Genomic DNA, 25726 nt, shown 5'->3' with positions numbered 1-25726 from the left:
ACCTTGATATCGGTTATCGTCCCATGCCTAATACGTGAATACACAAATGTGCATACGTTTCTTTTTTAATTAAAATATTAAAAACTTTCAAGGATTTAAGATTGTGATGACTGTTAAACGTGTAATAACAGTCTTGTGAAAAGGGTCCATATTTTTTCTTCTGGAGAAAGTCTTATGCTGTTTATTTGGCTTGAATAAAAGCTGTTTTAATTGTTTTTTTTAAACCAATTTTTTTATTGTCTACAGAACAAACCATGATTGATTGATTGATTGATTTAAACTGAATTCTAGTGCCTTAAAAACATCTAGTAAAAAATTACTGTCATCATGGCAAAGATAAAAGAAATCAGTTATTAGAAATGAGTTACTATCATGTCTAGAAATGTGTTAAAAAAAAACATTTTCTTTCCTTTAAACAAAAATTGGGGAAAAAAATCTAAAGGGGAGCTAATTCAGGAGGGTAATAGGTCTGACTTCAACTGCACATAGATGTCTACTTTTATGTTTCCAATAACTTTTGTAAAAACAAACTGTACAAAATGAAACCACATACTTCGTTTGACCTGTAGTTAAAACATAATTCGTGATCATAATAAATTGTAATAAATCTATATGATTCAATATTTTGTGTTAGGGCTGCACAATCGGGATGGGCATTTCTGACTATTCTTCATTTCGAATAATCCACAGGTTTGACAAACAATTTATCGGGGATGGAGCTTTAGCAAGAGGCCGGGGCGTGTGTGCATCATAGCGACAATTAAATAACATTCAATTTAAAATATATATTTTTTATTTAAAGCCCTATTAAAAATGGTGTTGATAAAACTATGACAGGAATCAGAAAATTAAATCAACGCTGTTGGGTTATTAAAAATCCTCATCAATATTGGTCAACACAGTAAACATTTAAAGAAGTGGGAGCAGTGACGTATTTAGGAATGGGCAATATGGTCGTAGCCCAGGATGCTGGGGGGTGGCACAGGGAGGCGTTGCGAAAAAAACGAGCCCCAGTAAAAGCTTTGAGATACAATTTACTTTATGCAAGTGTATTAATTTAAAGTAGTAATCCCCGAATAAAGACGATAGAGACCATTCACATTTGGCGTATTTGGCATGCGCAAGTTTGTTATTCTCTATGCGCAACCGAAACAACGGTGGTAAAAACAAACTGACGCATGCATGCGCGCAGAAATCCATTCCCGCATGCCTCGCGCTGCTCTGCTCCAGGTGTGAATACCGGTTGTTTACATGCACGCTGGTAAAATACACGCAGCTTACTGTGAAACCGGAGTAACTTTTATGCAGAGGTGTCGGCACACAGCGAGCTTTGCAAGTCGACAAATCTAAAGTTATATGATGAGGATCTTATTTTGACTATATGACTATGAAGCAGAAAGGAGAGGTGATGAATAAGGGAGGTAAGACTTAATAACCTTGATTCTCAGCCATGAGTCGAGTCCAAGACAACAGATAATTACATAAAAGATATTTTTTTGTATTCTATAGAATTGAAAAAAGATTTCTTAAGAGATCTTATCATATCACTCCAGTTGTCTCTATAATTTTTTTCCAGTGAGGCTACATGTAGGATTGATTTCTGTTATTATACATTTAGAATAATAATTGTATGATATTATTATTAATAATAATAATAATAATAATAATAATAATAATAATATTAATAATTTATTAATTATTTATTTCTAAGTACATTTCTAAAAGCAGATGGTTCGCCCAAGCAGAGTGCAAAGTTTATTTACAATTAGACCGGCGGTGGAAAAAAACGCGTTCATCAGGCACAGGAACAGCCAGGTACCACTGGGCAAGGGTGCTTAGCCTTGCAAATCGGGACTCATTTACTTTGCACCACAATAAAGGATCTGGGTTTAGAGAGATGCATGGGTCCCTGAAGTAGCTTTCGATTTTGGTGTCATCTGGTGAAACCTCACTCATACCGTAGTCCTCGCCGAAAAGAGTGTCGAGACACGATGCGCACATGATAGCTGAAAGTATCACACACCAGACGCGCACATTTGCATTGTATTTAAAATGAAACCATTCAGATGGCGCTCTGTGGCGCGGCAGAAATATGAACAGCGTCCTGAGTTGTGGCTGGGCACCGCTGTTTACCCTGATAGAAACATACGTTTAGAATTCTGAAATGCAAGACGCTGCGTGGGTCGTGGCGTGACGCGGCGCTTCAGGTGTGTGACCCCTTTTATTCTATCTGCGCTCAGGTCTCGCCTCTAGACCGCAACTTCCTGCAGCTATGACCAATCAAATATCAAACTACCGCACAAATACCAGCATAACAAATCAGAAAGAATAAAAGGAATTTAATTTGAGCCAATCGATCATTGTTTTTATGCTCTATCGTCGCTCGATTAATCGATTAATCAAACAATTGTGCACATCCCTACTGCACAATATTTCGTTTTAGCATTGCGCGCATCCACAATAGACACGTTGAAAGATATGGCAATGTTGTGTCTTAGTTGACCAGAAGCTACAGAATTGTAATTAATTACTGTATTTACACTGTATTTATACAACTTATGCAAAACAAAAAAGCTTTTTTTGTTTCTAGTCCAAATTTCTACATTTCAAAGCTAAAAACAAGATTATTTCGCTTGATTTAAGAAAAAACTCAATTTTGACTTCTTAAGTTAAAAACAAACCAATATTTTTATTTGATTAAGAATTTTTAGATATTTAGATTAGAAATAAGACCAAACAAAGCAAGAAAAAATTTTTTTAGATTGTGATTATTTTATTTCTGTACCTGAATCCTGTCAGAGTGCTTTCACACCTGTAGATTTATTGTTTTGTTCTGAAATTGGGATACAAATTGTTACAATGTTTATTTTCAGTCTTGGCGTGGGTCGCTTTCACACGGCAAAGTTTCTAAACAGACCAAAACATAGTTAAAACAAGTCAAATGAGAGTAAACTCTCCTCACTATGGTCAGTTTCAGGGTCCCACCGATTCTACTCAGCCGTCATACGTCGTTATTTTACTTTATGATGGCGTGAAAGAACACATAAGTGACAAGGCCACCGACACTGTGACCAAATATAAATCAGATGGGTAAGACTCTCTCATACAGCCTGATTTCAGTTGTCAAGTTTAGTAAAATTCTATCTATTAAATCGATCAATGTATAAAAAAAAAAACTTTGGGTAGAATTTTGCATTATAGGCTTAAATTAGGCTATACAGAGAAATAATAGATGAACAGAGACAGCAGTTTGATCATTAAGCAGATCAATGTTGATCTTCTGTTTGAGTTTCTTTGCAGAAATGAACAAATCAATAGGCCTAACAAAAAATAATAATATTAAAATATGGAAAAATTATCAGATGGTCATTTCTGTCAATTTTATTAGCGGAAAAACAGCACTCTGTAATATTTCAGCATGCTTTCACTTTCGTATTTGACATGAAACGCACATTTACCGGTTAGAAAGACATTCCACCCTGCTCATTATTCTCTCTTCATATAGCCGTATATGGCTATTACACATCCATAATACACTGTGATATAGCCTGGTCATTGGATCATTTTGCTTTTGCACTACAATCGATCCGCTCCTGAGTTCGTTCAATTGAGCCGAGACCACCTCATTAAGGTGATCTCAGACTGATTGATTTGGGGCGAATCAGAGCGCGATTGTGGGTTTCACATATGCCAAATGAATCGCACTAAATAGGCAAATGAGACAGGTTCCGGAACAAACATCTATGTGTGAAAGCACCCTTAGACTCCACAGAAAACCATCAAATAAAGCTATTCAAACCATCTTGTGAAACTGTATAAAAATCGCTAAATTTATTGCAAAAGATTTTCAATATCGGATTTTTCCAATATCGCGCTGCCCTACATTGTGTAAAGTAAAAACCAAACCCAAGCTAAAAATAATTTATTAATTCATATTAATAGTTGATTCATATTTAGGCTGCATTGTAAACCATAAAAACAGTCTTTAGTATGTCAAATTATTCCTCATGCAAATATTGTTGACACGATTTTCAGTATATAAACTAGTTCTCTGTGCACAGTGCAAAGCCTAGACTAAATATCAGTGAAATGTTATTGCTGATTTTAATTATTAATATTTGGTTAGTTATTCCAGCCCTAATCATATAGATTTACAAATATTTCTGCTCCTACAGAGTTTAGTTTAGCAACAAAATCATTTGTAGCGCCTCTGTAACAGTTTGCCACAGAAACCACAAGAACCGAAAGCCAGACTCATGCTCAGCACTGTGAAGACATGTTGAAAAAGCAAACAGAAGTAGTGAGCGCATGCATGCAGACACAGGATAAATCATTAGGCTTAATGCGATCACATCACGCTCGGCCAATGGATGTACCTGCTGCTTCTAGTAACGCCTCGAGCCGGGCCTGTGTTTCTGGGTCTACTGTTCTGAGGTCAGCTCCGTCTGCGGCGCTTGATAGGAGTAGCTCTGAAGCTGTCTTTAGTACGGGGTTATCCAGATCCTCCTGGTCTAGTATGAACGATTCCACCTGCATGGAAAGAGTCACCGTCAGCAATTGTCTGCTCGTTTTGTTTACCAAATATAGTTAAGAAAAACAGAAAAAGAATGAGAATATCCCATGATAAACCTATATATTAAAGCAACATCAGTTAGTCTGAAGACGGAAATGTGGTTTAAAAGGCAGGATAGGTTTATCTTGCTTGTAATAGGCAACATTTGTGTCTGTCAGAGTCACTTCAGACTGGCTGTGAAAAATTATTATGGTCCACTTCAATGAACACAGCAGCACCCCAGCGTGACAACACCATACATCATGAGGTGCTGAAGTCTCGCACTGATCCTTTAAGGACACTTCTAGATACAAAAGCACAACCATACCCTCACTGATACCAGTAAAGCAAAAGTGGTTACACTGGTTTTTATTTTACACCACATACATTTTGCTGGGGTTACACCTGCCATCCTTGTGACTACGGAGCTTTTAATGACATCTGAACTTAGATTAACCTTTTAGTTTGAAAGAACGCCTGTTTGTGCACATTTACTCCTTGATTGGGTTATCTGAAGAGTTCTGTATCCTTCATCAAGCCAGGCTCAAACGACCAAAACAGATTTTTTATTAATTTTGGTAAATAAACCTCTCTGTCCTGTACCAATGTCCTGTGAAGTTTGAGGGTGGCATGTTGGGGTGCGAGGGATCTGTGAGGAGGCTTGGAGGGTTGTGGAACCCACAGAGTTAGGGCTGCACAACATATCGCTTCAGTATCGATATCGCAAGGTGTGCATTCGCAATAGTAACATCGCAGCATCTGAAATGTGGAGTTGGGATTATTGTTGATCAGCAATGGAGAATGTACAGTGTTTACATTTTACATTATACTTGATTTTTCAATAATAGGGGCAGGAGAAAATAACGATATGCATGAGGTGGCGCTTCTCGTAATGGCGGATCGTACACATATCATTATATGCATGAGCTGATTCTGACAGCATGATAACCTTGGATAAAAATATCATGGTTTCAAGATATAGTGCTCATTGCTCTAAAATAATTTCTTTTTTAAATGTCTGGGTAAAAAAGCAAAAACTTTTTCCCCTTTAAAGACAATATATTTTATTTTTTGAAAGATTTATAATATTTTGGAGCAGTAAACATGTCCGGCTAAATAATTCAAATGAATCATTGACTTCTGCTGTCTTCATTAGTTACAAAAACACAGATTTCTATACAATTTAAAAGGGAATTGCAGAAAATTTGGGTGGTTTTAAAACCTTGACTTTTTCAAACCGCGGTATACCTTGAAAACGGTTATTGTCCCATGCCTTTATCATTACCATGTTGCAACTCTAAGAAATATTTGTGCTGTTAATAAAAGAAATACATTTTATAACTTTGATGCATTTTTCCCCTTTTTGTTTACAAATATCATGATATATTGTGGATGGTTTTCTTGTGATATGTTGCTGATATCATCATCTATCGTTACCAAAATATCATGATAATGTTGTATTGTATTACTGTACCTAAATGTCTGACTACTTATTTCACTTTTGTCTTTGCTCTCTTATTTATTTATTCTTGCAATTTCTTTGATTCACTCATCTACAAGATTATTCCAATCAATCCAAGTTAATGATTTTATTCCAAAGTCATCTGCTGAAATTGTATTCATATTGCAATATAGACTGTAGCCAAAAAAAATAATAATAACAATAAAAATAAATAAATAAATAAATAAAATAAAATTGCAATGTCAATATCGTGCAGCCCTACTCAAAGTATTGAGGTTCGTACCATAGGGGGCGTACCACTTTTTTTTTTGGTTGGGTTTGAATATCGTAACACCTGCTAAAGTAAAATACAGTATGCTGAGACACGACAAAAGCCCCTTCGACAGTAATAATGGAAAATATCCATAAAATTGCTGGGATGACTTTAAAGGTAAATGCAAAACAAATGCAGCTAACACAGGCAAAGACGTTCTACTATTTTCTGAAAAAGTAAAATTTTACACGATCATTCCAAATATTACATGCACTTCCTGATGTATCCTATCAGTGTTGCGCCAAAATCGGGCACACCAAATCGGCAAAAAAAAAAAAAATTATAAAAAAATAAAAATATACACTTTGATGTGCAGGTTTGCACAGGGAAGTGTGATTTTTGACGAATTAGAGAGCAGTTTCTCTCACATTAGTTTATCTTAAGCATTTTATCTATCATCTTTACCACCGTGTTGGCACAAAGGAGAAACATATAAGCATTGAGCTAAAAATGCATCATCACCATCAGAATGTTCTGATTGGCCCAGAGTAAAAGACAACACACATCAGCACATTCTAAACTTGTACATGCTCATACCGGCAATTTTCCTTCCGTGTTTCACACAGCAGAATTTCGTCAATTTAATGCTAGTGTTACTTTTTTTTTTTTATTCCAGAAAACGGTGGGAACTTCAAAAAGGGCTTGTTCACATACGATCCCTTTCTGGTAATTTACCAGTAATGTTCTGGACAACTATGTATGCGTCAAAGGGGCTAAAGTCAACATGTGTCCATATTATTGATCCCATACAAAACAAAAATTCTGAAATAATCTCACCAAGGTTGCATTGCTTTTGCACCATTTTTAACTGTTGGTTTATGTAAACGTGGAACATTTTCTGCATTTACTATAACTTACTATAGTATTTTTCATGTGGATTGCTTTGTTTTAATCTAGTTCCTGTTACCTAGCACTTATGTAACCATTTATTACTTATATTTGTTTAGGATATATTTTACACATTCTGATTCTAATGCCTAATTATTAAATTGTTCCAATTATCTAAAATGTTCTTTGACTGTACTTGCATTATTATGCTATTACACTGTCATATACTGGAATTATGTAATGAATGTCATTATGAGTGACATAAAGGGTGTTAAAATGACAATAAGATAGTTTAACGTAATACATTTTGGTGCAAAATATTGAAGAACAAATATGAGATATTGTCAGTGCCTAGTGCCGAAAGGTGTGGCACAAATTTTTAAGGGCTGGGACACACCAAGCTGAAGAGGGCGCTCATACTGGTTATTCAGCAACGAATCAGAGCATGAGGTGAATGTGGTGAATTTACATAGCTTAATTTGTCAACAATTAACAAAAAGGCTGGCTGTAATTTTTCTAAATTTCTCAAATATTAGCCGGAGCAAATCCCTCCATGGTGAGTGACAATTACTGTGTTAATGGTACTAAACGCTGCTTTCTTTACTCTTTGCACAGGCATCGGAAGTTCAGATTTTCTTCTCTGAAGAAGAAAACAATCTACTTCCACCCACAGGTGCGAAGACAGGTCCCCTACATAGGCGCAGAACGTGTGCTGTTAAATCAGTACGCTGCCGTACGTTTGGTGTGTTTTCGGAGGGCTTTTTGGTCTAGACGAAACCAGATGCAAGCTGAAGCAAGGCAACACAGTTGGGTTTCGACGGTGCTAGTTGCTCGGGATCAGCTTGCTGTGGAGGAGCAGCTTCAGATGGATACTTTTGTTTTGGGCTTACTCTGGTTAAAATTGTTGCATGCTCTCCAGTCAGCTTGAATGAGTGCAAGTTTGAGCTATTCATACAGTAAGTCAGAATTTCATGCTTTTCCGGTGTAAACTAAAATCACCTGTAAAGAAACTGAGACTCAGGATCATTGAAACTCTACTGCTTGTTAGTATTTCAGAAGTGGTATCATGACAGAACACAGAAGAATAAATGCACAGCTACAGGCAAAGAATTCGCTGTGGGTTCTGATCAGTAGTCAAGTTTTAAGGGTGTCGAAATGTGTATAGTTTCTATGGTGTAAACAAGAATAATTCATTATCGGTTTAGTAATGACCATAACCAGTTATGATGTGTTGACAGTTTACTGATGTCATTTGTAGCAGTAGCATACTAGACCAAGGGGGGCCCGACAGCATACTGGGGTGAGTCAGGCGAGACGCATGTGCGAGTAATTAAAAATGCATCAACCATTTTAAAAGCCAACATCTGGGCACATGTGACTCCTTGTGAGTTTGCTGGGTCTTTCACTGACACTGAAGGTACAATAGAACCCAAGATCCCCTGTGCCACTGCTAAGGCCAAACGGTAAAAAGCTTCTCTCACACGGGCTGAGCAGCAGAATTTGATGTTTGATACATTAAAGTGTTTTGAGTAGCTAAAATTAAAGGTTCATATATTAGTTTTCATATTCATTTTTAATGACAAAATTGAAAGGACAATTTCAAACAGAATCCATCAAAAACGAAGATTGTTTAGAGTTTGTCTCAAACACCTTTGAGCTACTAATTTTGTGACTATTATGCACTCGGTGGCATGTTCTCAAACTCTGCCTTCTACCTCCTCTGGTGTGTGCGACATGCTGGAGAAGGCTGTCTACCAGATGTTTATTAAACAGATAAACACTCATACACATGAGGGTTAATGACACATTTAGAACCCCACCTACTGCAGAACAGGGGTGTTGGAGTGTTCGAAAACAGTATTCAAATCACTATGCCTGTTCTTGTCTTTAAACAAATAATGAACTAGAACTTCATTTGAAGTATATCGGGGCCTTAAAGATGATGTTCCACACCACACCTGTAAGAACTAGGTTCTTTGTTCAATTTCCACAGATTTACAAAATAGACATAATACAATGCTCAATAGTCAATGATTAAAAATAAGATTATGCTGTGCCGACTATATTAAATTTGACACCAATGTCACACCACAAAAGTGTGAATAACAATTCTAACTACGTAATCACTATAGCTTGGCCTTATTAGAGACTGTTTAAAATGTTTTGGGTGTGTTATTACCTAAAATCACAGTCCATCTATGAAGGATTTCGGCTTTCAAACAACATGCAGAAGCTTACATTGATGGGCAAGCAGATGTTATCTTTTTTATATACTAACTGTTAGTCAATCATACTAGTGGGTGTTTACTTCAGAGTCTACAACCTGTCAATATGAATATTAATATGAATAAGACCCATGACATCCATTTACAAAACAAAATTCTATGCCATCATGTGAGCCACTATAACAATAACAACAGCACACGGTGTGTGTGTGTGTCCTGGAACCTGAGCAGGTAATTAACACAAATGAGGACACTAGTCACAAAGTTCACATCAGCCACTAAACCCACCCCCCTCTCAAGCGCAGCTGGGAGAAAGAGCTGAGTGCTATTTAAGCCCTGAGCCTTTGAGGAATTACTGTAAGCATTAAGATGAGCTGATCAGCGGGTTTCCCCCCTCCCTTCTACTCTCCCTGCGCCCTTGACCTCCACACACCCTATTTAACACCTAAAGGGAAGGACGTCCCATACTGTAGGCTACTGGGACAAACTGGATGGCTTGTTAGCATAGTCAGTAGCAAGGTAGTGGTTACCAACTTAGGCCGATTGGACCAATACAAGTGGGGGTGGGGGGGGGGGGGGGGGGAATTAAATAGCATCAGTAGCATTTTCTCAAAGTAGTACAGACGTAACAAAGATATGACAAAAAAAAAATACACTTTTAAAAAGACAAAACACTACAGAAAATTTTAATTTCCATGACTGTGCCAGTAATTTCAATTTACAATATAGAAATAAGCAATAAGTAAAAACAATATAAACACTTTGGTGTTTCAAAGCATCTCAGCAATGAAGCTAGTACAAGCCTAAAATCTTACTCTGGTAATATGAGAAAAATCGAAGGTTCAGCCAGGTCCAACTCAGCTAAATTGAACTCAGATCCCATGACGGTCACAGACCAAGATAGATAGATAGATGGATAGATGGATGCACACAGGCAGTCAAAGGTTCAGGGTCTGTAAGATTGTTATTTGTAACTCTTCTGTAATTTAAAAGGAGTCTTTCAAAGTTGATCAAAGCCTTGATTATTAATACAGTAGAAACAAATGTCAATTATTATTGCATTAAGGAAGCTTTGTTTTTGTTTTTTTCTTAAATTCATTTAAATTATTTAAAAATGTATTTTAAAGATGTAAATGGCAATTTAAAATACTTTATTATTCCGGTGTCCTTTGTGAGTTAACATTAAAAAAAATTCCCAAATTGCTACTGTACTGAATAAGTGAAATTAATTCTGGGGAAAAAAAAAGTAACGTTTTTCAAATGATATCGCTTCCCATTTAACTACTTTATTATCTGTAACAACTGTATCTTTCCAGTAAAATCGTCATTTGTCTGCATTTAGGATCTGTGCAGAGCTACATGCTACATGAACTTTGGCCATGACTCATACGAGGGTAGATAAAGCTAATGATACTAAAATTAATAATTTAAAGATCCCATGAAGGAGGAAAAAGCTGAATTATTACATCTGAATTCATGTAAATTACATAACTTCCATTGTAACAGGAAGAAAGGGCAGGACAAGCAAATTTTTCCCTTTTTTAATAGCCAATATTACGTGTACATCACTGCTCTAAAAACCTGCATTTGACATCAGCCACAGCAAGTCTAATCTTTTCTCCTCCTAAAACCCCTAAACCTATCACTTTAAAATACAGTAATATTCTGTGCAGAATTCAAATGGAGCAAATGTGTTTTTCTTATCTGTGCCAACTCAATGATCAGCTTTGTGGGAGAAATTTTCATATCTATCATGACAAATGAAAAAAAGTCCCATTTAATTAAGACAATAGACACCCAATGAAAAGCAACCTTGCATGAGTTTTTAATTGTTCCTGGGGTCAACCACAAAACCCATCAAAGGCAATGGGACATCTGTGGCTGCTCAAATAAAACCCCAAAAAGTTTTTGAAGTGCAAATAGAAAAGTGACAAGCATGCTTAAATAGTCCAGTTGTTAGCCCTTGCTACAATTAAACAGAACAAGAGGAATATGATGCACATGACGCATTCAATCAGATTCTGTTAAGCTAAAATCTGTTTGCTATTGCCAGTACAAACTGTTAATAAAGTTCTAGACTACCAACACACACCCACACAGCAGGAGGATTTCAGATCTGTGCCAACATCAGCAAATCGCTGTGCTGTTCACACTACATGACTTGATTTTGTGTCTTTTAATCTCTGTAGTGTTCACACTACACGACACTACATAAATGATCCACAAGATTGGGGGGGGGGGGGGGGGGTCACACACTACAAGATCTGACAACAACTAGTTCCCCAACAGCTCCGTCAAGCTACCAAACCACAGCCAATGAAATGTTGAGGGAGGAGTCGTCAGAAAAAGCTGAACACTGCTTGTGTGCTGATGACATCACTGACAGTATTCCACTCATTATGTTGCAATATTGACCTTATTCTTCAATGTGCGCTCGTTTTTGCCATTGTTTTAGAACTTCCGATTCAGCTGCCAATGGGAGAAATGACTAGGAATAATAAACGGTAGAAAACGGTCAAACTGCTTACTCTACAAACAAGTATTTGCATGACAATACAGACAAAGTAGAATAATATAATAAGAAAATATCAGTTTGCAACACCAAGCAGCAAAACAAGCTTTTTTTAACGTCTAAAAATGAATGGAAGTGAATGAGACCGGTAGTCTCGTGCCAAAATGATTCAAATGGCTGCGCCCACTCGTATGCGGAGATTAAGGTGAATAGGAACTAACCTTATGTTTCAGAAAAAAATCTTACTGAATTACATTTAATAAAATATTATGCTTCTTTTTTTACTTTATTGGAATGTTACAACACAGGATTAAAGTTTTGGTACTTGCCATGGGAGAAAACTATGAGAATGATTTGTTTAAGATTCAATTGTTAAATAAAATGTCACCCTCTGCTAAATCATGGTCAAAAGACTGCATTGGAAACATAATACTACATTAAAATGATATTGTTTTTGTTTAGTTGAAAATCTTCCTGAAAGCTCACTTTTTAAAATATCAAATCTATAACAATGATTTTTGATTTTTCAGTTTCAAAGAATATACACATTCACATGTAAACTATGAATACACACTTCACTTCAAACTTAAAAACGTAAAAATCATTACATTTTATTTAATATTTCACTTGATGTCAATATCAATCTGCCATGTGTCTTTGAAAAAAAAAAATACAAAAGAAACAAAAATCAAAGAGAAAGCAAGCTTAAATGTTTGGTACACCTACAAGATTCAGAGGTAAACAAAAAGTGGTTAACAGGATATAAATGGACGGTAACTTCAGAAGAAATCTTTTTAAATCTCCTGAATTTGACCACTACACAACACATTACACAGCACCAGAGGGTTAAAGAAATTACTACTTTTAGTCAGCATGTTTCTTAAGCATCAACCAACCATATTATGATTTCTAAAGGATGATTTGACAATGAAGACTGAAAAAAAAGTAGTAAGATCACCTGATTAATAATTAAACAAAACATCTTACATTTTAAATACATATAAACATTACTTCAGGGCTTGAAACTAACCTTTTTTCTTGGTAGCACTGATGCTCCTAACTTAAAAATTTAGGAGCACCAGCCAAAATTTTGTCGCACCCACCAATTATGAGCACTGTTACTACAAGTTTAATAATAACAGATTTATTGCATTTGAAAAAAAATTAAAAATAAATCTGCATGCACCCACTGGCCCTGCAAGCACTGCTTGACATGAATGAAACTTAGTTAACTATAATAACTGTGCTGTTCTCACGGGTGGTGTCTGATATTGCACAGATGCTATTGACATATAACTTATTGTTTGTATACGTCATCTTAATAGCAATAACAATCTTTTTATTAGCAACAATATTGGTTTAATCTTAGTGAATTCATGCTCTTTTGAGATGGTGTATGCGGTGTTACATTTTACACACCTGCACAGCTGACAGCATTCTGATGGTTAAATGAAGGATTAAATAACCTCTCACGCTTAAATTGTGTTGTGTATATTCAGTGGCAAACGCAGTTACCTGCAAACTCCGACTGTACGTTTTTTTATCCACGCTTCAAAAAGTGAATATGGTGAATTAACATTCACCACGCGATCACTAATAAGAAGTGCCATTATTTGTAGCTTTAGGTGGTTTCTAAAACAAAATCTGTCAGTGTTGTTTTCATTCTCTAATCTTTAGTGCTTTACATTTCCGCGACTGTCGCTCCCTGTCATCTGAAGGCATTGATTGAGTGATTGCCAGCTGATATTAACCAATTCATTTGCATTCAGTTCTAGCGCAGTGGGCCAAACAAAAGGTGGGGCAAGCATTGCGGGCTTTGTTTAATGCAGCAATTTGACATGAAAACAGTTTTAAATTATTTCTGAGCGCCGTGTTTTGCGTTTGAGGTGCAAAGATGCATTCTGCGTGAATGTGTCCTAAATCTGCGCATGCGGTGAACATTTTGCAGTGAAATCCAAAATATATATAATAAACCCATAGACATATGCTAAATATGTATGGTGAAAACCGGTCGTCCAGCAACAATTTTATGCACTCGCACAAATGCTCCCAAATATATTTTGAGGTCACATGGATAAAACTTCGGGCGCATACGTGACCAAAATGGTCTGTATTTAATTGAATTTAAAAAATTAACAACTAATAAAGATTCAAAGTCTTGTATGTAATGATCAACATGACAATAGCTCTGATGCATATTCTACATAATTTAGTATGATATTCTACCTGCATAGGTAGAAGGATGTAGACATTTCTGTATTAAAACAGCAAAAAAATAAATAAAATAAATAAATTGTATTTCCAACATGAAAAAGAATTACACAATTTTAAATCATAGACAGTATGAATACAATTCTGCAGTCCTCACCAAGATGCCAACATCTAGCAGGCCATCACCAAAACATGCAACTTCTGGTTGTCTCCAAATAAGCCTTGAAGAAACCCAGGAAATCTCTATAGAATTTGCTGGACAAACATGCAGTTGGGTGACAGTGACTAGGGCTGTACGATTCTGGCAAAAATGTGAATCACGACTTTTTTTTGCTTAAAGTCGAGATGACGATTTTCTCACGATTCTGTAAATGTAAAATAAAGGTTAATATGATTAGCGTATTATTATTATTGTTAATTCTCAAACATATGGTAAAACAACAATAATAATATTAGGCCTATGTGTAGGTCTACTGTTGCTTAAAATGCTAAATTTTGTATAGCCATTATGGTGGACTTGAACAGACTTTCAATATGTCCTGTTGGTTAATTCACAGTAAAATGATGACATCAGAATATAACTATTCATAATTATAAAGTTGATTTATTATGTTTAAGACATGTGCTTGTCATCTGCCATTGACAACATTATTAGACTATTTGTTTTCACTGGTGAAATTTGTCATTATCAGACTCCTTGCATTATATTCAACATTATATATAGGCTAGGGTTCTTATACTGACACAGTAAACATATATTTTCATGCACAACAATGTGTTCGCTAAGAAAAAAAAAAAAAAAAAAAGCATATCAAATGCTTGTCGTAATCATAACTGTAAAATACGATATGATTATTTAAATGATTTGCGCACAGGTTTCACTTTCACTTCCGAGTGCGGCTCATGGCTGCTGCATACAAAAACATGCATACAAATCAAACCTCCCGCACGGCCCTCAAACGATCGATCTGTGCAACAAACTGAACGTTATTTACAACTTCATTAACTGTTATTCACAGCCTATGCAGGTTGTGTTCACTAAAGTAGGTGTCAGGCGTGCACGTGCGCGTTCTCAGTAGTAAACAAACAGCTTGCGGTCAGCTCACGTGTGATTTCGCGGCCACAAATACATCATTACATGAAGACAGAAAAATTTTTTTTTGGTGAATTATACTTTATAAATACAGAATGTGACACTTTTAACGCCATTTGAAGGTGTCAATGTTGCTGTGAAGACTTGTGCGAATCCCTTGCCTCTCTCCAGATTTTGAAAATATAATTGGCTAAAAAGCTGAATTAAGATCGTGTGTAGGGTTGAATCGGGATCTTTTTTCGATTAATCGTGCAGCCCTAACAGTGGCTACATTCAGCCTTAGCTCTTGCACAGTAGCCGGTGTGCTGACTGGAGCCTGAATATGATTGGTGCACCCAGGCAGACAGATATTTAGACCTTATATACGGATATATATACGCAATGGAAAAAACCATGCATTGATTTCAAGAGAACAAATTCAATCTATACATGGGGTAGTTAAAGTCATTTACAAATATAACTAACCACTAGTTGTAAAACGCACATTTTCTTTTTTCCTTACTCTGCAATGCAAGGCATGGACTTACTATGCCACAGCTGCATTTGCAAATTAGATAATAGGTGTAGCCTTTGTACAGGCCCAGAGTGTCCCTCTGAAATTGAGAGGAATCCCTTTGGCCTGGTCATACATTAGGCAGCAGCACCACATCCACAACCATTTTCATGTGTTATATAAAGCACAATTCTCTCATTCATTTTCAACATGGAAAGCGCCAAATCTGTGGTTTCAGCAACAAGCAAAGAGACAGTAGGGCTGTGCAATTAATAGAAAATCTGGTATCGATTTTGGCTTCTAACGATTACGAAAAACCATTAATCGAGATAAAGATTATTACATCATATACCGCCCCCTTTCCAGTTGTACACATTGAAAAGGAATATGAAAAGGACTAAAAGCATGTATTGTAATGTAACTTTTGCAGCACGGGATGCGCAACATTCATTGATGTTTGTTCGAATCATTCATGTTTTTAAAAGCGCAAAAGAGCACATGCTGTTGTGTGTGCATAACGCAATTAGCCTCGGACAGGCTCGTCTACTAGTATTCAGCTTAAAGTGACATTCAAAGTCTTAATTGGGGTAATTAGGCAAGTCATTGTATAACAGTAGTTTCTTCTGCAGACAATCAAAAATATATAATGCTTAAAGGGGCTAATAATATTGAGCTATTAAAATAGGTTTAAAAATATTTAAACCTGCTTTTATTCTAGCCAAAATAAAACAAATAAGCCTTTCTCCAGAAGAAAAATATTATAAGAAATACGGTGAAAAATTCCTCTGTTAAACATCATTTAGGAAATATTTATATATAAAATAATAATTCACAGGAGGGCGAATAATTTTGACTTCACGATTATTCAAAACGATCATCAGTTGATTACAATTATGACCAAAATAATCGTGATTATGATTTTTCCCATAATCGAGCAGCCCTAAGTGACAGTATGTACACAGCTGTTTGTGCTGGTTAAAAATATAAAAAATATGAATATATGGGATTTGCAACAACACACCCAAAAAGTTGACCATCATGATTTCTTGCCCACTTTCTCTTTCACAACATATGCCTTCCTTTTGGGATTACTCCCGATTCAAAATAAAATTCTCCTTTGAATATATTAATGATGGACACCAATAATCCGACAACACTATGAAATAAAATAAAAATGACTAATGGCCTGTCTCCACTGAGTGGTACGGCACAGTATGCTTTTATGACTGTTTCCACTGTGAAAAGGTAATGAAAGCGAAATGTACCACTTTTTGAGTACCCTTAACAAAGGGTACCTCGCACAATAAAAGGGTACCAAAAGGCAGAGCAAGACGCGCAGCTGAACGCTATTGGTTTACAGAGAAACGTCACTAGCGTGTACACAAGCTGGAGAACGAAAACAAAGAAACTGCCATTTTAAATGCACAACTGAGACATTATTTTATCCACATAAGAACGAGCCATGGTCGACCAGAGCTCAAACAAATCTTGTCGTTGTCTTGATGTACAGCCACAAAGCCAAGAAGAACAAAATCTGCCATGTACTGTTTTAAGCTGGAAAAAACTGAGCAAATTATTCTTTCAGCAACCTAAAACATGAACAAACCGCCATGTTTAACTATTATTATCACCTTTTGGACTATTATGAACTCGGAATGACTGAATTACTTCCTAACAGAGGTTACATGTGCTGGTGAAGATTAAAGATATAGATGAGAGGTGATATAGATAAAGATAAAGAAATAGACTGTAGGCTATATACTGCTTGTTGTTTTTGAACCCAAATAAGAACTAAAATGTATACATTTCGACTGAAACTTTCCATACAAATCTTAACCATTGGTACCCTTTTGGCAATGGAAATGCAAGCCTAATAAGGGTGACCTGTACCGACGCGTACCATACTGTACCAGTCAGTGGAATCAGGCCATTAAAGCCTACGATCAGCGATTTTTGATTAATTTAATCAGATGAATGTCATAATCGAACTAAACAGAAATCATGTAAATGTCACAAACACAGAATCAGCTGTCTGTAGGTCTAGCATAAGTGTTCTTAAATTTGGTTTGCTACGCCCCTTTTTTATTCATTCTATTGGACAAGAGAGAGAGAAGAAAAAAAAGACAGGAAAGATGTTGAACGCTTTTCAACTTCAGGTGTTCAGAACGCACTCTAAATATAATCTAATGTGTAATAAACAAAAGATACCCGGGTTGCATAAACAGTCACAAAAAGTACAATCTGTTTGATCAGTGACTAATAATGACTCGCTGACATGACTGCAAAAAATCCCAAATGAATATCCAGCAATAACTATAATTTATTAAATCTTGCTGTCCCATCTGTGTTGCTGCCTAGGTGGCAGCCTAGCTTGCCTATAAGCATGCGCCAGCCCATCTGAATCAAATCTGATATTACGTCAAGGGTCGTCACTTTAAAAAAAAAAAAAAAAGAAAAATACAAATTTTCTCTAAAGATCCAGGCCTTATTTGCCTCTCAGCACATACATCATGCATATTGAAATCACCATCACAAAAAATACCAATAACATCTTGTGATGATTCCACAACACACTACTCCACAAGAGAATACTGTATTTAACTGAACCATATTAACTAAACTTTTACTGAATATTTAAAAATCAAGGAACTAGAAGGATAAAAAAAAGGAAAAAAAAAAAATAATGTGCTGCTAAAAAAAATAGATAACCCAAAAAGCCGGGTGAGTAAGGGAGGCCGGGCGTGGTCAAGCATAGAGCCCATCTGCAGTAAGAATAATTAAAAGCATACAGGAGCAGTTGAATGTTCAGGGCTCTGGCGTGGCTGGAATTATTGTGCTCTGGTCTCAGACTCTGGGAAGCATCTGTCTCATGGTGTGTGTGTGTGTGAGTGAGAGAGAGAGAGAGAAAGAAAGAAAAAGAGGGAGGAGAGGGCGAGACGAGAGTCTGCGTCCAAAAAAGTGACTCTCATTACCTCATCTCTGCGCTGAGAGACAGACTGCGTTTGCTACACTTCCAGCAAGCAGCAAGAACTAAAGGAAGATGAGGGACAATTCTTTCACTGCGAACAATAGACGAGTATATATAAGATGTCCTTGATGGAATCAAGTGCTTTTATTCAACATTTCACAAAAGGAAAACACAAAGCTATAAAAAAAAGGGACATGGATCTTAATATAAACAAAACCAATTCATGTCAGATTCAGACTACACAAATGTATCTTTTTCAGTAGTCACTGTCATAATGTCATTTTGACACCTAAAGGCTGATTTATACTTCTGCGTAGGGCTGCTCGATTATGGGAAAAATCATAATCACGATTATTTTGGTCATAATTGTAATCACGATTATTCAAAACGATTATCAGTTGGAGTCAAAATTCGCCCTCCTGTGAATTATTTATATATATATATATATATATATATATATATTTCCCAAAAAATGTTTAACAGAGGAATTTTTCGCAGTATTTCCTATAATATTTTTTCTTCTGGAGATTAGTCTGATTTGTTTTATTTTGGCTAGAATAAAAGCAGTTTTTAACATTTTGAGACCTATTTTAAGGTCATTATTATTAGCCCCCTTAAGCAATACAGATTTTTGATTGTCTGCAGAAGAAACTACTGTTATACAAACTTGCCTAATTACCCCAATTAAGCCTTTGAATGTCAGTTTAAGCTGAATACTAGCATCTTGAAAAATATCTAGTAAAATATAATGTACTGTCATCATAGCAAAGATAAAAGAAATCAGTTATTAGAAATGAGTTATTAAATCTGTTATGTTTAAAAATGAGTTGAAAATAAATCTTTCCATTAAACTTTGGGGTGGGGGGTAATTGGGGGAAAGGGTCGCTAATAATTCAGGAGGGCTAATAATTCTGACTGATTGCAGCTGTAATATGGTTTCTCTTTCACATGTCTTTTGATTCTTAACTTGTTTGTTTATTACACAAATGAGGGTTAATATGAATAATCACTAAACACAGCGCTCTGACACAAATGTGCATGTATTTGACCATTAAAGTGCTCACATTAAAATGCCGTTAGATGTGTGCTCTGCTCGTCTCTGAGGCTAAGCGCCGCACACACACAGAAGCATGCGGTCTCGTTTGCGCTTTTAAAAACATGAATGATTTGAACGTACATTAAGGAATGATGCGCATCCTGTGCGGCAAACGTTAAGTTACAGTACATGCTTTTAGTCATTTTCACATGGAACTGACAACTGTTTGCAGAGCAACAAATGTGTACAACTGGAAAGGGGGCGGTGTATGATGCAATAATTGTTTATCTCGATTAATTGGATTTTCGATTAATTGCACAGCCCTACTTCTGCATCAATCGGACACATATGCTCAGACACAGCCTGCGCATGGACGCATAGCCCTCGCTGTGGCCGTCACCAATGCGCACTTCTCAAAAAAATGTAACTACATGTCGCAATGATGCATATCGCAAGCTCTGTGATTGGTCGGCTTAAGAGCACTGACGAGTGTGGGCGCGACAGAGAGCTGAGCAAACCCGTTGGAATGAGTGTTCACAAGTGTCGAATCCAGTGAAGGAGCTTCAGATGAAGACTTTTGTTTTGTGTTTACCTTATGATTAATGTTGTTGCACTCGGATCCCGCCACAAAATGAGCGAATTTGAGCTACTTCTACATTAAGGCAGTGTTCAGAAAAATAAAACACCAGCGAAGAAACTCGACACAGAGGAACATAAAATCCTCATAAAAGTGTTTGTCATGTGACACACAACAGCCACAATAGCGTTGTATGACAGATGTATCCTTTTTATTTAGTTTTTTTTTCTGTTTTATTTCAACATATTCACATGCTTGCTCATGTCATCAGCTTTGTGATATTCCAACTCACAAAAACGTGTAAGTGATCGTGATCTATAACATGAGATGGGCGTCGCCATGTTTACTTGCGGCAGCGTGTTTGCCTCATTCATAAAAGCAGAACACGCAGGATTCAGCACGTAAATTCATAAGTTACTCCCCAAATACATGCAAGTAAGTGGCTGGTGAACAGAGAAGAATAGATTCAACTTTATAGTTACTCTCACTATGTGTATCTGATATGATGAAAACACATCGGCGAATTATATTTGAATGGATTCTTAGACTTCCTTGTGTGTTTTACAAACTCTAAATGTATTGTTTTATAAGTCTTTGTGTGTATTTACATGTCTAAAACATAAATGCTGCATAACTGTGATAATATGACACGTCTTTCTCTGGCTCAGCGCCAGCCAACGCGTTAAAGCTCAGTTTGATTTTTTCAGTTGCCGCTCTAAGGGTAAACGAGCTAACACTAACTTGTCATGCTTGTCAAGCTAGATAACGAGTAAAAACACCAGCACCAGGGACTTTATGGTCATCACTTCAAAACGGAACAAAAGTAGGATTCTTTAACTGTTAGTGATTCACCCTTCTGCTGAACTCCCTTCCTCCTCATCTCTGTCTATGAGGTGCCAAACTCTGTATCAGTGCGCAAGAGAGACCGTGTTCAACTAAAGTGATTTTTTTAATAAGCAAACTGTGTCGCGCGACACAACGAATCGATTATTAAATTCTTTGCCAATGCTTTTGGTAATGGATTTTTATCGATTTAACCAATTTGTTGTTGTAGTCCTAATCATTACACCTAAATACTTCTTGTATCGTGGATATTGGACAACATATTAGAGTGTGCATTGCTTCCCAATCAACAGGTCAGAATTAGCAATTGTAAACAATGACTACAGAACCTCTGTGCATTGTAGTGACTGTATTGTCAGCAAAACCCATTAAGGCAGGAATTCTGTTCATACATCACAACATTTCCCTCCTTTGCAAAATGCCAACAAGCAGCACCAATAAACATTTAGGTTTCATTTAGCCATTTTTATAGGGAGACCTTCTGGTGTTCAATGTCCCACGTGTGACTGAATCCATCACAGAGTACTGGAAAACAAACTAAATACGCCATTCTTTTATTCAGAACGTTATGAAAGCCACTTTGACTTACAATGCATGATTAAACAACTGATTCTTGTGTTTCGAAGTTAATTACGACATGCAACATCAAACAAATTGTACCAAAGTCAGGTTGCCGCTATAGAGTGTGGACCTGGCATTATAGGCAAATAAAAGGTTTAAACTAGAAGACATTTAACAAAACTGAACAAAAATTTCCTGATGTACAACCAAAAAAATCTAAGCATTTATTTTTCTCAGAATACAGCATGAACGGATACGTGGATTTACTATTGAAACGGTGTCAACATACACCACATTACATGTTTCAGCTGTTCTCAAATACCCGAGCCTGTAATCAAAGTCTGTGACCAAACTTTTATTTGGTTATAAGACATTTGAATTTAAAATAGCTGGCAGAATATGATCTGGTGTGTTGTCTGAGCAATTTTTTTAGTGCAAGTCATTTAATATGTTAAAAAATAAAATAAAATAAAATTACAGTGGTTTCTAGTTCCATTTTATAATGAAAAATTTGCAATAGTTTTTTGTAGCGAGCGTTAATACTATTCTCAAAAACATTTAAATAGAAAAAAAGCTTAATATTCCAATTATTTATAGAACGTTCTATTCAAGTACAGGTTAAACGCAACTCAAAAACACAGCTAGTCATAGTGTTCTATACTCTGAAGCTTTCTGACAGTGAAACTTTACCCATCCATGCAAAAGAGCTGGCAGCAAACTTCTGACAACAATAACATACAGTGTGTAAAGTCCAAAACAGCAACTTCTGTGATTACACAGCTTATGTACTGCACTACATAAGACCTGTGTCAGTCAGGTTCATATACACAAAACAGCACATTTATCTGCTTGTGTTTTTAGGCCACATGAAGGGGGGACAGAACGTTAACATTAAGTATAGACATGCTGTTCAGATAAACAGAACATGGGAAAAATAGCTTGTGCAAGGTAATGGTCTATGAAAAATGTACTATAAGAAATGTTCACTCAAAAAATATATGTTTGATTTAGGGCTGCACAACATATTGTTATTGTTATATATTGATATCACAATGTGCGCATCTGCAATGGTGTCAATGTGGTGCTGGGATTATAGTTGACTAAGGATGCACCCACACTATGCCATTCGAACCATGCCCAGGTGCGTTTCCTGGTTCGTTTGAAAAGTATGACTACTCTGAATGAGTACTCTGAACGCAAACCCCTCACTGCACGTCAGCTGCACCTTCAGCAAACCTCCTACATGCAGAACCAGCAATGATATGATCATTTAAGCGTCAAAAGTTGAGGATTTGTTCAGCAAATTATTTGACTGTCATCACATCACAAACGACTAAAATGATAGAACTAAAGCAATGTTCACTGAACAGTCGCATCATTGGTGACATAAGCATGCTCAGGTTCGGAAAGCAAAATGCAGTGTGAGAGCAGGCTGTCAGGAGAGAGGGGAGGGGGACAACCGTGCTTCAGCATGGTTCAGGGCAACTGTGGCTAGTGAGAGTATGCCCTAAGGGTGCTTTCACACCTAGACTTTTGTTTTGGAACCCGTCTCGTTTGCCCAGTTAGCGCGGTTCGTTTGGCATATGTGAATTCAGCAATCGCGCTCGGATCCGCACCAAAACAATCGCTCTGAGATCGCTGAAGTGGTCTCGGCTCGATTGAAATGAACTCTGGAGCGGATCGATTGTAGTGAGAAAGCAATACGATCCAAGCCCGGTTATATCACAGTGTTTTATGGATATGTAACAGGCATTCGGCTATATCAGGGGTAGGGAACCTATGGCTCAGGAGCCACATGTGGCTCTTTGAACAAAAATACGTGGCTCTCCAGCTGTCTCTCTTCAATAATATTTTAAAATTAAAAATTATAACTGTCACTAGAAATCAGTTTTCTATTGAAAATACAATTACAGTTACCTCTTTATTGTATTTTCAACAGCAAAATGAATATGAACTCAGTTTATAATAAAATTACTTTTTAACCAATGCGCATATGTGATGCTGTGGTTTAACATTCATGAGTGGCGAGAGCAAAAAGAAGAAAAAAAAAAATCTATAAATTGTCCTTTGACCATACATTATGAAGCGTTATATTTGTTTATTTTTGAGTTGTGCATGAATATAAACAAAGGTTTTGTTTAATAATAAATAAAGGTTTTGTTATATACACACCCCCTATGGCTCTTTAAAAATACATTTGATAAAACAAATCAGAAATGGCTCTTTGCTGAAAAAAGGTTCCCGACCCCTGGGCTATATGAAGACAGAATGATAAGTATAGCGGGAGGTCATTCCAGACATCCCAAGTCTCCCGGAAGTTTCGGGAGTCTCCCGCAAATGCACAGAGACTCCTGGATGCCCGCAAAAGAGTAATAATCACCTGGAAATCACTAGACAATCTCCCTCCCGGTCCTCAAATACGTCGCGCACACTTCTCACTCCCTCCTTGCTCTTCAGACACGTCGCGCACACCTTGTCAAACACCGCCAAAATGACATTCTAAAAACATCTGACTGTCTTTCTTCTGGAAAATGTGACAAATGTTTGACATTATTGCAAGAATTATAAAATGGGCTGTAACACTTGTTAGCATGCTATAATCAAAGGCTTCATGCAATATGACAAATTATTAACTAAAACTCTATGCTGAAAAAGATTCTTAAATCATCTTAAAATAGAGCATGAGGTCACAACATCTGTACTAGACTTTAGTGGTTCAGAAGTCTCATAACCAATCAGTATATGAGAAATATATCTGAGGGCTTCAAGAGAAAATATTATGAAAATAAAATCTATTCTCCACTAAAGCCACTTCCACTGCGCAGTATGGTACAGTTCTGGATGGCTTGGCTTGCTTTGCATTTCCACTGCAGTGTTGTGATGTTTAAAGTGAGTGAAATTATCAGTGTAGTTGCCTATACTGCCTTGACTTCCTCAAATGCTTTTGCCATCTTCATCTCATTCGCTCCTTGTCTACAACTGGGAACTCTTCTACAGACCACAATGCTGTCATTTCAGATGTTTTTGTCTCACTGTAAAATAAAAATGATTTAGTCCTGCAAATCAACAATACAGCAATGCAACGGTGTCACAAATCCAATGACACAGGGCTGCACGATATTGGGAAAAAACAGCCATTGCAATACAATTTCACCACATGACAGCTCTAATTGGAAAGAATTGATCAGTTTAGATTGATTGTGATGGATTTGTAGGTGAGTGTATTTGCATAAAATATAATAAACAACAAGCATAGACAGTGGTTCCTCTAGGATTTTTTCCAGCTGTGGCGGCAGGTCTTTTTTTTTTTTTTTTTTTTTTTTTTTTTCACAGATCTACCAACTACCTGTGGCGTTATTTCAATTACAAATGTCGTGAGCGCAGTATTAGAAGTCGAGATTGCATTTATGTAATAGCCTACAGTATGCGAATCTCTTTGCTTGCGCGCCGAATTCCTCTGCTCGTGCACAAAACTTCTTGCACGCCCCCCTCAAATATAAGCCGCTTCAAGAGCGCGCAGATCTCCTTGTGCACGCTCAAACGCTGCTGAAGTGCGATTTAGTGCGTTTATGTAACGAGTATGTCTCCAGCATTTATTAGAGTTGCTAGGAATATTTATAAATGTCTCCAATAGACCTACAGAGAGGTATTAATGCGTCCTGAATTAAAGTGAAACGGCTATACGTCATGTTTGCTGGCCTCACGCATCAGTCAAGCGAACAAGCGGACGCGTCGAGTTTAATCCAAGCTTCAGTCAACATGTAACCTTAAAGGGTTAAACGAATGACGCACAGCACTACTACGGTTACAGAAAAGGTGCGCTGCTATAATTCACTTTTCCTTTAATACGTTTCGGTGCGATTATAACCCGTTATTAAAAAAATAAAATGTTTTGAATGAGAAGCTGTAATGTAGCCATGGTGGGATGAATTTTGGCGTGGCGGCCCTCCATGGAAGAATGAATGTAGCGGAAACCATGATAGATAAACAGAACAAAGATTCAAATTGAATAAACAGGTCTTCATGATTTTCTTGTGAGGCTAATAGTTTTC

At 36.7% G+C, this 25726-nt stretch overlaps 1 protein-coding gene across 4 annotated transcripts in view; it reads right to left on the bottom strand.

Annotated features, from left to right (window-relative positions):
• The window catches only part of ankhd1 (ankyrin repeat and KH domain containing 1), a 72755-nt gene that overhangs the window by 38667 nt on the left and 8362 nt on the right, over positions 1 to 25726 (bottom strand). For all 4 annotated transcript variants that reach the window (XM_056446464.1, XM_056446465.1, XM_056446466.1 and 1 more), the window contains exon 2: positions 4377 to 4530. In XM_056446464.1, coding sequence (XP_056302439.1) covers positions 4377 to 4530 — 154 coding nt within the window. The remainder of the gene's footprint in view (positions 1 to 4376; positions 4531 to 25726) is intronic.

This window comes from Danio aesculapii, chromosome 21, assembly GCF_903798145.1.
Source record: "Danio aesculapii chromosome 21, fDanAes4.1, whole genome shotgun sequence".
NCBI classification, from domain to species: Eukaryota; Metazoa; Chordata; class Actinopteri; order Cypriniformes; family Danionidae; genus Danio; species Danio aesculapii.
This window is presented reverse-complemented; position numbering and strand designations above follow the sequence as displayed.